Source organism: Periophthalmus magnuspinnatus, chromosome 7 (assembly GCF_009829125.3).
Source record: "Periophthalmus magnuspinnatus isolate fPerMag1 chromosome 7, fPerMag1.2.pri, whole genome shotgun sequence".
NCBI lineage: Eukaryota > Metazoa > Chordata > Actinopteri > Gobiiformes > Gobiidae > Periophthalmus > Periophthalmus magnuspinnatus.
In genome coordinates, this window is record NC_047132.1 from 459,984 (window position 1) to 472,003 (window position 12,020).

The window sequence follows — 12,020 nt, forward strand, 5'->3', positions numbered from 1 at the left end:
ACACATGATCTTCTGGTGACCCACGTGAGGCTATATAGCCACGTGATTCTGGAAGCACAGTCCCTTAACCTTCTCGTGAAGGCACAAGAATTCCGAGAGACAGAGACCTCTGGCGGTCTTGCGGGTTTCATACAACATAGAAATTTTGTTCTATTTCATGCCTTCTCTTTCAAGCACGGTCACGGGGAAATCCATGGATCACGTTAAGCAAAACCCCCCTCATCATGACGAAGAATGATGCTGGTGTAACACTCCGTCAAGACCGCGACATTCACCCAGTAGAATCTGGCAAACGTGGAGGGTGAGGTCCAACAGGCCGCAGCACAAATCACATTTAGGGGAACCCTAAGCATTGCAGTCCAGGGGGTAGAAAGGCCCCTAGTTGAATGGTATCTCACACCCTCAGGCATCGGCCGTCCCGCAAGGCATGTTTAATGGTCTCTACAACCCACAGAGATAGGCACTGCATAGAGAGAACCCAACCCTTATGTGGACCGCCGGCCTAACACACAGAGATTTTCAGACTGTCACACACCTGCAGTAACCTGTACATAAGCCTACAAAACACAGACAGGGCACAAAGGTTCTGTAGTAGATTTCCCAAACCTCCCCAACTGGAGCGGTTGGGAATTGAAGAGTTACACCTAAACCATCAGCATGCCATCTACAGCAGGACTCTTAAACAATAGCCACTTAACGTCTGCTTGGGCAATAGGCTCAAATGGAAGAGCCCACAGAGTCTTCAAAACCAACGACAGATCTCATGATGGAGCCACTGGCTCTGTAGGTAGGTGAAGCCATCTGGCACCTTTCAAAAAAAGGGAAACGTTCTTATCATTGCTCACAGTGTAACCATTCACGCCACTGTGCCAGCAAGATATTGCTGCCACGTATACCTTTAATGACGATGTACAGACCACGGTCCAAGAGTTCCTGTAAAACTCCAAAATAGCAGAGACTGAGCAGTGCACAGCATCTTGTCCACGACTCTTATACCATTCCTCAAACAGCCTCTACCTATTTATGTACAGCCACTGCGTTGACGGCACTCAGGCATTACAGACTGTACACACATGGACAAAATTGTTGGTACCCTTCGGTTAATGAAAGAAAAACTCACAATGGTCACAGAAATAACATAAGTAATAATAAATAAAAATTCTATGAAATTTAACCAGTGAAAGTCAGATATTGCTTTTCAACCATGATTCAACAGAATTATTTAAAAAAATAAACTCCTTGACCCCTAGAAAAGACTGAAAATAATGTGACCAAAGGGACATGTTAATCCCAGGTGTGTCAGTGGGCCTATATATAGGGCTACAGGTCGTCACTGTGCTGTTTGGTGACATGGTGTGTACTACACTCAACATGGACCAGAGGAAGCAAAGGAAAGAGTTGTCTCAGGAGATTAGAAAGAAAATTGTAGACAAACATGTTAAAGGTAAAGGCTATAAGGCCATCTTCAAGCAGCTTGATGTTCCTGTGACTACAGTTGCACATATTATTCAGAAATTTAAGATCCATGGGACTGTAGCCAACCTCCCTGGACGTGGCCACAGGAGGAAAATTGATGACAAATCAAAGAGACAGATAATATGAATGGAAACAAAAGAGATTAAAGGTGAACTTCAAGCTCAAGGAACATCAGTGTCAGTTCGCACCATCCGTCGTTGTTTGAGCCAAAGTGGAAAACAAATCATAAAAAAGTCAGATTGGAATTTGCCAAACTACATGTTGACAAGCCAAAAGCTTCTGGGACAATGTCCTATGGACATATGAGACAAAAACTGAACCTTTTGCCAAGACACATTAGCTCTATGAAACCTGAGACAACTGGAGCAGTTTGCTCATGAGGAGCGGGCCAAAATACCTGCGGAGAGATGCAGAAGTCTCATGGACAGTTACAGGAGTTACAGTTGTGCAACAAAATATTAAGTTAAGGGTACCATCATGTTTGTTTCATTAATGTATTTTTTTAATAAATAATTCTGTTGAAGCATGGTTGAAAAGCAATGTCTGACTTATTTCTGTGACCATTGTGAGTTTTTCTTTCATTAACCAACGGGTACCAACACTTTTGTCCATGTGTGTATGTCCTATTCCCCCAGGATACTCTCTCTTCACCCCAATGTCCAAGACATGCGGCCGGAGGTCAGATGACACGACAACAAAGTTGATCATTGACCTCCGACTGATGGACACCCTTGTGCTCGAACATGTAGTACATTATGGACAAACTGTGGTCCGAAGTCCGATAACAGAACACCACTTGGGCTCAGGTCAGGGAGGCCATTCTTCCCGATCACGCCCCTCCAAGTGTCACTGTCGTTACCCACATGGGCGTTGAAGTCCCCCAGGAGAACAACAGAGTCCCCAGTCGGTGCACTGTCTAGTACCCCTCCCAGGGAATCTAAGAAGGCCGGGTACTCTGCACTGCTGTTTGTCCCGTAGGCCGCCACAACAGTGAGAGGCCTGTCCCTGACCTGAAGGCGCAGGGACACGACCCTCTCGTTCACCGGAGTGAACTCCCAACAGGAGGCGGCTGAGCTGTGGGGCAATGAGCAAGCCCACACAAGCTCACAGCCTCTCCCCGCAGGCAATGCCAGAGAAATGGAGAGTCCAGCCCCTCTCAAGGAGTTGGGCTCCAGAGCCCAAGGTGTGCATGGAGGTGAGGCTGACTATATCTAGCCGGTAACGCTCAGCCTCCTGCACAAGCTCAGGCTCCTTCCCCCCAGCGAGGTGACATTCCATGTCCCCAGAGCCTCCATGTCCGGAGATCCAGTGGCCGAGGCTACCGCCTTTGACTGCCGCCTAGATCTCCTTGCCCCAGCCTTCTATAGCTCCTCCCGCAGGTGGTGAGTCCATGGGAGGACGGCCCCACATCACTCCTTTGTGTTGAGCCTGGCTGGGCCCCATGGGGAAAGACCAGACCAGGTGTTCGCTGGCAGGACCCACCACAGGCCTGGCTCAAGGGCGGGGCCCCAGTAACGCCAGTCCGGGCGACGTAACTGGCCTTGGTTGTGTACTCATCATGTGCTCTCATGTTGCTTTATGTTAGTTCAAATTAAAGTAACACCTGCCAGAACTTCAATGATTATTTTGTGCTGCGGAGAGCAAATAATTTGTTCATACCCGTCTGAAAATCAAATGATCAATCAAATGAGGTGGTGCTTATCTATTTCTGCCAAAAGTGTGGTTACATGTCATTTTATTAGCAATTACAGCTGCAAAGTTTTAATGCTTATGCTAAATTACTAGATACCCCTAAATGTTTGGTTCAATCTGCTGGAGACAAGAGTGGTCTGACTTGTTTTTGGAGCAAAGACAATTTGAATTTGGTTGTTTAGTGCACTTGGAGTTCTCTGTGTATGTGGATGTGATGCTGCTGGATGTTACCTGTGAACATGGTGAGCCACTCCAGTCCAATCTTGACCATGTGGAAGGGCTTCTGGGCCTTGTACAGGGTGATAGGCTGGGTGCACTGCTGCTGCACATACAGCTCCAAGTGGTCCTGGAGGTTACTGCCCACACCTGGACAACACAGAGCACAGGAAATGCAGAAAACACTGGGCCTCATTCATGAAAATGTTTGTAATTTTCACTTTAAGAAGATGCTGAAGAACTCTATGCCAGATTCACAACACACTCTTAAGCAGCCAAATTTACTCTTAAATGACAGTTGCGCCTAATTCACCAATATCCAGATATGAACACATAAAACATAAAAATTCATATGCATTTACTAAACAATGCCTCTGAACTTCAATAACATTTTCAGTTAAGAACACATTTTGTGAATGCCAAAAATGTTTGTAAGAAGGTGTGAAGTACCGGTACAAATTTGCTCATAACACTTCATAAATGCCCATTTTCCTCCCTATCTAGACCAGGAATATATTGCAATACACACAGACTGGAGTGATGCTTTACACATTTCAGCTACTTCCAGTAGCCTTAAATCGTGCCCACGGCCAGTCTGTAGAACAAAATAAAGTCTGTCCAGCTCCAATCTCTGCACTGGTATTTGCTGAAATCATTTATCAGCTAATAATCAAATAAAGCTGGATATCTCTTTCTCCATTTAAAGGCCTATATTATGCTATTTTCTGCTCTATGTTATCCTCCTGAGACCCGAGCTCTTGCAGGACTTTATTTGCAAAAACTATTGTGTAAAAAACAAAATGAGAAACAATTGTGCCTTTAGGAACAATGTGTCTCATTTGTGCTGCTGAGAGGTGCAGGAAGACATATGCCTTTAAATAAATAAATAAATAAATAAATAAATACATACATAAATAAATACATAAAAATAATAATAATAATAATTAATAAAAATAAAATAAAATAAAAATACAACTTAAATTAAAAAAGAAAATACAAATAAATACAAATAAAAAATAATAATAAATATTCTAAACTCTTAGAAATATTCAAAATTGAACATGTTCTTGTTGCTGTTCTTCTAAAAATTTGCACTGTGGCCTAAACAACCCAAAATGTGTCGCCCACAGATGAGGACACCAGGTCTCAAGAGGTTATAATGTTGTGTCCTCATCAAAAACATACCTGGAAATGTGCTTTGTTTCATTCATACATGTTTAACACTGAAAAACTGCATATTTAGCCTGGGTTCTTTTCTCAAACGGACAACACTGTTCCACCTTGTGATGTCATGTGGTAATACAGGAAATGCTTCACTGCGTTTTTAAACTCCATACACCTTTACTACAATCATTTGGATGATCTCTGGAATTACTTATTTCTATTGAACTAATTTTAAGATAGCTGTTCACTTCAAAACTATCACTACATGACATCATGAAGTGAAACAGAGTATTTTGAGCTTAGGAGATGTAAACACACTGACAGAAAGGATTACTCAAACCTGTATGAAAGAAACAAAACACAACTCCAGGTAGCATTATAACATGGCTAAAAGCTCAGAAAAGAATTCATTTTGTGTAATATAGGACCTTTAAAATTGAAGAGCCATTATGTGGAGTCATCTCTGGACTCGCACAAAGACTACACCGCGTTCCAAATTATTACGCAAATTGTGTTTAATCATAATAATTTGCAGTGAAACTCACAGATGGTATTGTGTGTCAGGGCTCTTTGGGTCAGTGAAATCAATCTCAGACACTTGTGCCAATTAGTTTGCCAGGTAAGTCCGATTTAAGGAAAAACTACTGAAGAAGGACATTCCACATTATTAAGCAGGCCACCATTTTAAAGCAATACGGGAAAGAAAAAGGATCTCTCTAGTGCCAAAAAGCGTGAAATAGTTGAATACCTTGGAGAAGGTATGAAAAGCTTATTTCATGAAAATTTAAGTGTGATCATCGTATTTTTAAGAGATTTGTAACTGATCCAGAGCACGGATTCGTGCAGATAAAGGCACAATGAGGAAGGTTTCTGCCAGAAAAATACATCGGATTAAGAGAACAGCTGGTAAAATGCCATTACAAAGCAGCAAACAAGTATTTGAAGCTGCTGGTGTCTCTGGAGTCCACCACTGCATCACTGACTGCTATGGGCATAAAAGAAGAAAAACTTATCGTGTGGTGCCCATCCTCCCCTGACCTCAACCCTATAGAGAACCTTTGGAGCCTCCTCAAGCCAAAGATCTATGAGGGAAGGAGGGAGTTCACATCCAAACAGCAGCTCTGGAAGGCTATTCTGACATCCTGCAAAGAAACTCAAGCAGAAACTCTCCACAAACTCACAAGTTCAATGGATGCAAGAATTGTGAAGCTCCAGTCAAATAAGGGGTCCTATTTTCAAATGTAACCTGTTCAGATGTTTTGATTGAAATAGCTTTTGATTTCAGTAATGTGCTAATGCTCCTGATTGAAAAATAAAACAAATGACCATATTCAGTTTTTTACAGCAATAACATGGTTTGAAACTCTGTTGTGCATAATAATTTGGAACAGTGCATTTTAAGTTTTCTTTGATAAAATACTGTTATCATTGGGAGGTTCGTTCAGTAACATTTGCATTGTATGAGGTTGATGACTTGAAAATTATGATGACTGTTATTTATATTGACAATTTGGCAAAATCAGAGAAAAATATAATTTGCATAATAATTTGGAATGCAGTGTAGTAGGACTGTAGTTCTTTAGTCATTTAGTCGATTAATCAGTGGAGTTTTAGTTGACCAAAATTTGTGTTAGTTGACTTATCATTTTATATAGATTAGAAGGATTTATATTGGAAAACAAAACAAAAAAAGACAAGTTAGTGAGATAACTGAAGATAAATAATAGAAATTGTTTATTGTTCATTATTTCCTTGTACTTTTTCTGCATAAATACTTGTTTTTGCATGAGCTCCCATATAGGTGTAGTCTTGTGATTGCAGTTTGGGTCAGATACCTGGATACGCAGTAGTTTTAAGAGCCTTTTCCACACCTCCTTTTTTGACTAATTGATTGGCAGGAATTAGTCAACTACAGGCAATTGGCAAGAATTAGTCAACTACAGCCCTACAGGTAAGAGATCCCTGTACTAGCACAGAGACACAGAGACGTGGCAGGTAACGCCATCCCTGGACTAGCACAGAGACGTACCAGGTAAGTGTTGGACGACACTGATGCCGTGCTGGGCTAGGTCGTCTGCGTTCCCCACTCCAGACAGCATCAGTAGCTGGGGAGAGTTTATGGCCCCTCCGCTCAGAATCACCTCCTTCTCCGCAAACACCTGCACAACAAGCAAAGCACAAGAATAATCCTCACAATTAGCAATGTCAAAAGTATCAAAAAGACTAATCGACACTTCAACTAGTATCGAAAGATACTCCTTCGAGCAGGTACCAATACAAAAAAGTCACATTCACAGGAGAAAAATGAACCTTTACTCAACAGCCTTTGAATGATCTTGAGCTGTATCAGAACAAGTATAAGACCATGTAGACTAGTATAGGCCCATGGACCACTATGAACCTACCTGGACGACTGTGCGATTACAGATAAAGCATTACATTGTAATATAAAAGCAAGTTCATTTGATGTTGAAACCATGCTTTCAAAAGTGGTATTGAGTATCGAGTCTATTCTTTAGTGTCGAAATAGAGTTTAAAATTTTAATATTCACTACACTATTCACAATAAAATACTACACATTAAAATACTACAAACACAGCATGATGTTCTGCCTAGAGTTGATCTGTGGCTAAACCATGGTTACATCCAGAAGGGAGAAAAGCACAGACAGCTTTCCTACTCCCTCTTCACATTTTTCAAAAACAAAATAGTCTGTATTTCTGGCAAAATAAGATGGAGTACGCCAGTCAGTGTTAGCTGCTCTGTAATTGGTTCAATATGGTGAAAAAGCACCCAGGCCCTATGACACAAGTGGCAGCATGCCAAGATGGATTCTCATGAATTTGTGAATTATAATGAGAATTAATCTTTCCCCTTGGTGACAGGGTATGATTCATGTTTTTTTTATTAACTGGCTTACATAGATTAGAAGTAAACTCTTACATATTTACCCTTCACCTTCCCGAAAAATGTTCGTCATAAACATTCACCAATGAGGTAACATAATGGTTCACCCGCAACAGGGTGTGAGAGTTCAAACAGAGTAACACAGACAGCCTTGGGGACAGCTTTGCGGATGTGGAGAGACTAATAAGAAAGGATTATTCAAACATGTGTGAAAGAAACAAAAAATAGCTCACAAGAATCAATTTTGTGTAATATAGAACCTTTAAATTTGAAGAGCCATTATGTGGAGCCATGTCTGGACTAGTAGAGATGTACCAGGCAAGTCTGGACTAGCACAAAGACTAGGGCTCTTTAGTCGTTTAGATAATTAATCAGTCAGTGGAATTTCAGTTGACCACTTATCATTTTATGTAGTTTAGAAGGATTTATATGGAACAACAAAAGAAAGACAGCAAGTTAGCTGAAGATTTGATATGTTTGGTATTCATATGAAAAAAGCCAGACTAAAATTAAGATTCAGAAGTTTTTACAAAAATATAAACTGTTGGTTGTTTACTGTTTCCAAGTACTGCATAAATAGTTGTTTTTGCATGAGTTTCCATATAGGTGTAATCTTGTGAGTGCAGTTTGGGTCGGATACATAGAGATACGTCTTGAATACAGGAACAAAGATTACTCAAACATGCATGAATCACTCTGCCCAGTTTAACAGCTCTACTTGGAAAGTGGCTGTGGGGGGAGTTTAGGTATTTAACTTCACTTTAAGCAGAGTTCAGTTCAAAGAGTGGCATGTTATTTGGCTTTCTTGTAAAGTCACCTGCACCTTTATGATGTCCCCTCAGATCTCACCCTCTTCTTGTGGCCTCTCTGGGTATACTCCACTCCAACGGCGCGCCTCCCATCAAACAGGATCTTGGTGGTGAGACAGCACACCTCTGCCTTCAAGTTAGGACGGCCCAGGACCGGCCGGAGATATGCACTGGCTGTGCTCCACCGCTTCCCTGCAAAAACACAGGCAGAATAATCAAACGTCATGATTGAGCAGGCCTGTCACAAACGTAACTTATCGGCTCATCCTTCAATCATTTTTGGGGATCAATATTTATGACTTTTTCTTTGTGCTATTGGGGAACTTGTTATTTTTCAGTACATAATAAGATTTGAGCTGTAGAAGGTTGAATAAATAACTTCTATGGCTTCATATAGATCCAAACTAACTACTCACATGTTTCATTCTGCTACTGCAGCTCGTGCTTTTAACTCTTTTACATTTAGTGCTACCTTTGTAGACGGTCATGTCCATCCAGCCCAGGCCCTCCTGCTGGTATCCGTTCATGTCGTCGGTGAAGGGGTATCCTGCCTGCTGTCCAGCCTTGATAAAGGCCACATGCAGAGGGTGCTGGGTCTTACCCCTGGACACTTTCAATGGGCCACTGCCTCCGCGGTACCTAGTATTACAACACACAAATATTTTCAATACACCAGAACATATTCTTATTAATTGTAGTGATGAACAATTTGGGAATAATAGCTAATGACAATTAACTTCATGCCAGATTGCTAAATGTAGCACTCTGAACTGTGTTCTACACATTCATCAGTCTCCATAAAATTTAAACACTTTACAAATGAGAGAAAACTACACCGTTTTTAAATAGGTAGATCTTTGAGACTCAATGCTAATGCTAGCATTTATTAAAACGTTAAGTCCAACAAAACAACTAAATTAAATTAGTAGTAAAGCCAGCACAATTATTTGTGGGTATATATATACACACACTGCACATTAAATGCAGCATAAATCTGAAAAATTAATCAACAGGAAAAGTTGGCCCTTCCTAAGCCACATAATGATATTGATAATAATTTTGGTGGAACCAAAATTAGTATCAAGAATTAACCCTGTCAGCAATTTTTATATAATGACAACATCCTATTGGAAAAAAAGGTAAAATGTGTGGGAAATGAGCCTAAAGGGCATGGTGATGTGATGTGTGATAATTACTACAGTGAAATGTCTCATGTCTCAAGTCATAGTAATTCCGAGACACCATGAGTAAGCCTGAATAACACAGAGCAGTAAAACAAGTTTCATACTAAAACTACACCAGTGATGACCAGATACTCAGCTCCAGCCCAAGAATGTTTGGCTCACAGGGCATCCACAGTTTTCACAAAAAGTGCATTTTGTAGGGATTCTTCTTTATTTCCACAACATGAACTTTGTGAAAATGATCAATCCTCAAAGGGCTTCAAATTTATCACTGAAAGATTAAGCCTAGCCCTGCTTTAAGCCTATGGCACTGACCCAAGAGTAACAGTGTCTCAGTGATTTACATATGGGTAGTTTTCCAAAAAAGGACCAATATGTTGCCACATTTACGCTCAGGGCGTAACGCATGATTCATACACAGAGGATCTATTGTGTATACTGAAATTCAAGTTTTCAATGCCAAAGATGTGCTTGAAGAGTAAAAACTATAAATTATCACTAATCTAATCCAAAACAACAGTGCATAAAGGTATGAACAGGTATGAGACATTATGAGTAGCTCTAAAATCATACTATTACTAATCCTTTTTTCTTATGATTGATTTTTATTGAGAACAACAGTTTGACAATATACATAAGCAAGTACCACAAACCAGTTGTATAATTACAAATATAGGCTACTTTAAAAATTCTCAAGCCAATTATCTAATCAAAAAGCAGAACGAGTGCCACACTTTGAAATAATATAAAAGGTGTAATCTGAATTGTCGCTACCTAAACCCCAGCACCTGGAGGTTCTAAGCTTTCACATAAGGCATGGCCTGTCCAAAAATGCAAAGAAAAGGAGGGAAATTTTATTCTCAGTTTGGAGGTGAAGGTAACCAAGCCAAAACGGTATCAAACCAAACAAGTGTGTAATCAGCACTAACAACTCCCTAGGACAGTATAGGGCAATGCATTAATCACACAGAAGTCTTAAAGTCTCTTTGGTTTAATATGCTAGTTTGTTGTGGTATGATGGTGCTATACAATTTATACAAAAAGCAAAAACAGATATACAGTGGGTACGGAAAGTATTCAGACCCCCTTACATTTTTCACTTTTATTATATTGCAGCCATTTGCTAAAATCATTAAAGTTCTTTTTTTTCCTCATTAATACACACACAGAAAACACAAAATTTTAGAAATTTCTTCAGAATTATTAAAAAAGAAAAACTGAAGTATCACAAAGTATTCAGACTCTTTGCTCAGTATTTAGTAGAAGCACCTTTTGAGCTAATACAGCCATGAGTCTTTTTGGGAAAGATGAAACAATTTTTGGGAAAGATGAAACAAGTCTTTCACACCTGGATTTGGGGATCCTCTGCCATTCCTCCTTGCAGAGGTTGGATGGTGAAGGTTTTCAGGTCTCTCCAAATATGCTCAATTGGGTTTAAGTCAGGGCTCTGGCTGGGCCATTCAAGAACAGTCAGAGTTGTCCTGAAGTCACTCCTTCGTTATTTTAGCTGTGTGCTTAGGGTCATTGTCTGGACCTGAACCTTCGGCCCCGTCTGAGGTCCTGAGCAGGTTTTCATCCAGGAATCGCTGTTCTTGACCACATTCATCTTTCCTTCAATTGCAGCCAGTCGTGTTCTCCCTGCAAATGAAAAACACCCCACAGCCTGATGCTGCCACCACCATGCAGTGCCTGGTGTTCTCCACACTACAGCTTAGAATTAAGGCAAAAATGTTCTATCTTGCATTCATCAGACCAGAGAATCTTATTGCTCACCATTTTGGGTGTTTTTTTTTTTTTTTTTAGCAAACTCCATGCGGGTGTTCATGTGTCTTGCCCTGAGGAGAGTCTTCTGTCAGGCCACTCTGCCATAAAGACCCCACTGGTGGAGGGCTGCAGTGATGGTTGACTTTCTAGAGCTTTCTCCCATCTTCCAACTGCATCTCTGGAGCTCAGCCACAGTGAACTTTGGGTTTACCTCTCTCACCAAGGCTCTTTTCCCCGATGGCACAATTTGGCTGGATGTCCAGCTCTAGAAAGGGTTCTGGTCGTCTCAAACGTCTTCCACTTAAGGATTATGGAGGCCACTGTGCTCTTAGGAACCTTAAGTGCACAGAAATTGTTTTATAACCGTGGCCAGATCTGTGCCTTCCCACAGTTCTGTCTCTGAGCTCTTCAGGCAGTTCCTTTGACCTCATGATTCTCATTTGCTCTGACCTGCACAGTGAGCTGTAAGGTCTTATATAGACAGGGGTGTGGCCTTCCTAATCAAGTCCAGTCAGTTTAATCAAACACAGCTGGACTCCAATGAAGAAGTAGAACCATCTCAAGGATGATCAGAAGAAATGGACAGCACCTGAGTTAAATACATGAGGGTCACAGCAAAGGGTCTGAATACTTATGGCCGTGTGATATTTCAGTTGTTTTTTTTTAATAAATCTGCAAAAATCTCAACAGTTTCTTGTTTCTCTGTCAATATGGGGTGCTGTGTGTACATTAATGAGGAAAAAAATGAACTTAAATGATTTTAGCAAATGGTTGCAATATAACAAAGAGTGAAAATTGTAAGGTGGT

General features: G+C 40.7%; 1 protein-coding gene across 1 annotated transcript in view; it reads right to left on the minus strand.

The window, feature by feature from the left end:
* chdh (choline dehydrogenase) overlaps positions 1-12,020 on the minus strand; it is a 47,135-nt gene that overhangs the window by 12,807 nt on the left and 22,308 nt on the right. Inside the window, exons 4-7 of the mRNA XM_033969939.2 lie at positions 8,738-8,904; positions 8,306-8,457; positions 6,578-6,707; positions 3,400-3,534 (exon numbers count right to left, since the gene is read on the minus strand). Of these exons, the coding sequence (XP_033825830.1) occupies positions 3,400-3,534; positions 6,578-6,707; positions 8,306-8,457; positions 8,738-8,904 (584 nt within the window). The remainder of the gene's footprint in view (positions 1-3,399; positions 3,535-6,577; positions 6,708-8,305; positions 8,458-8,737; positions 8,905-12,020) is intronic.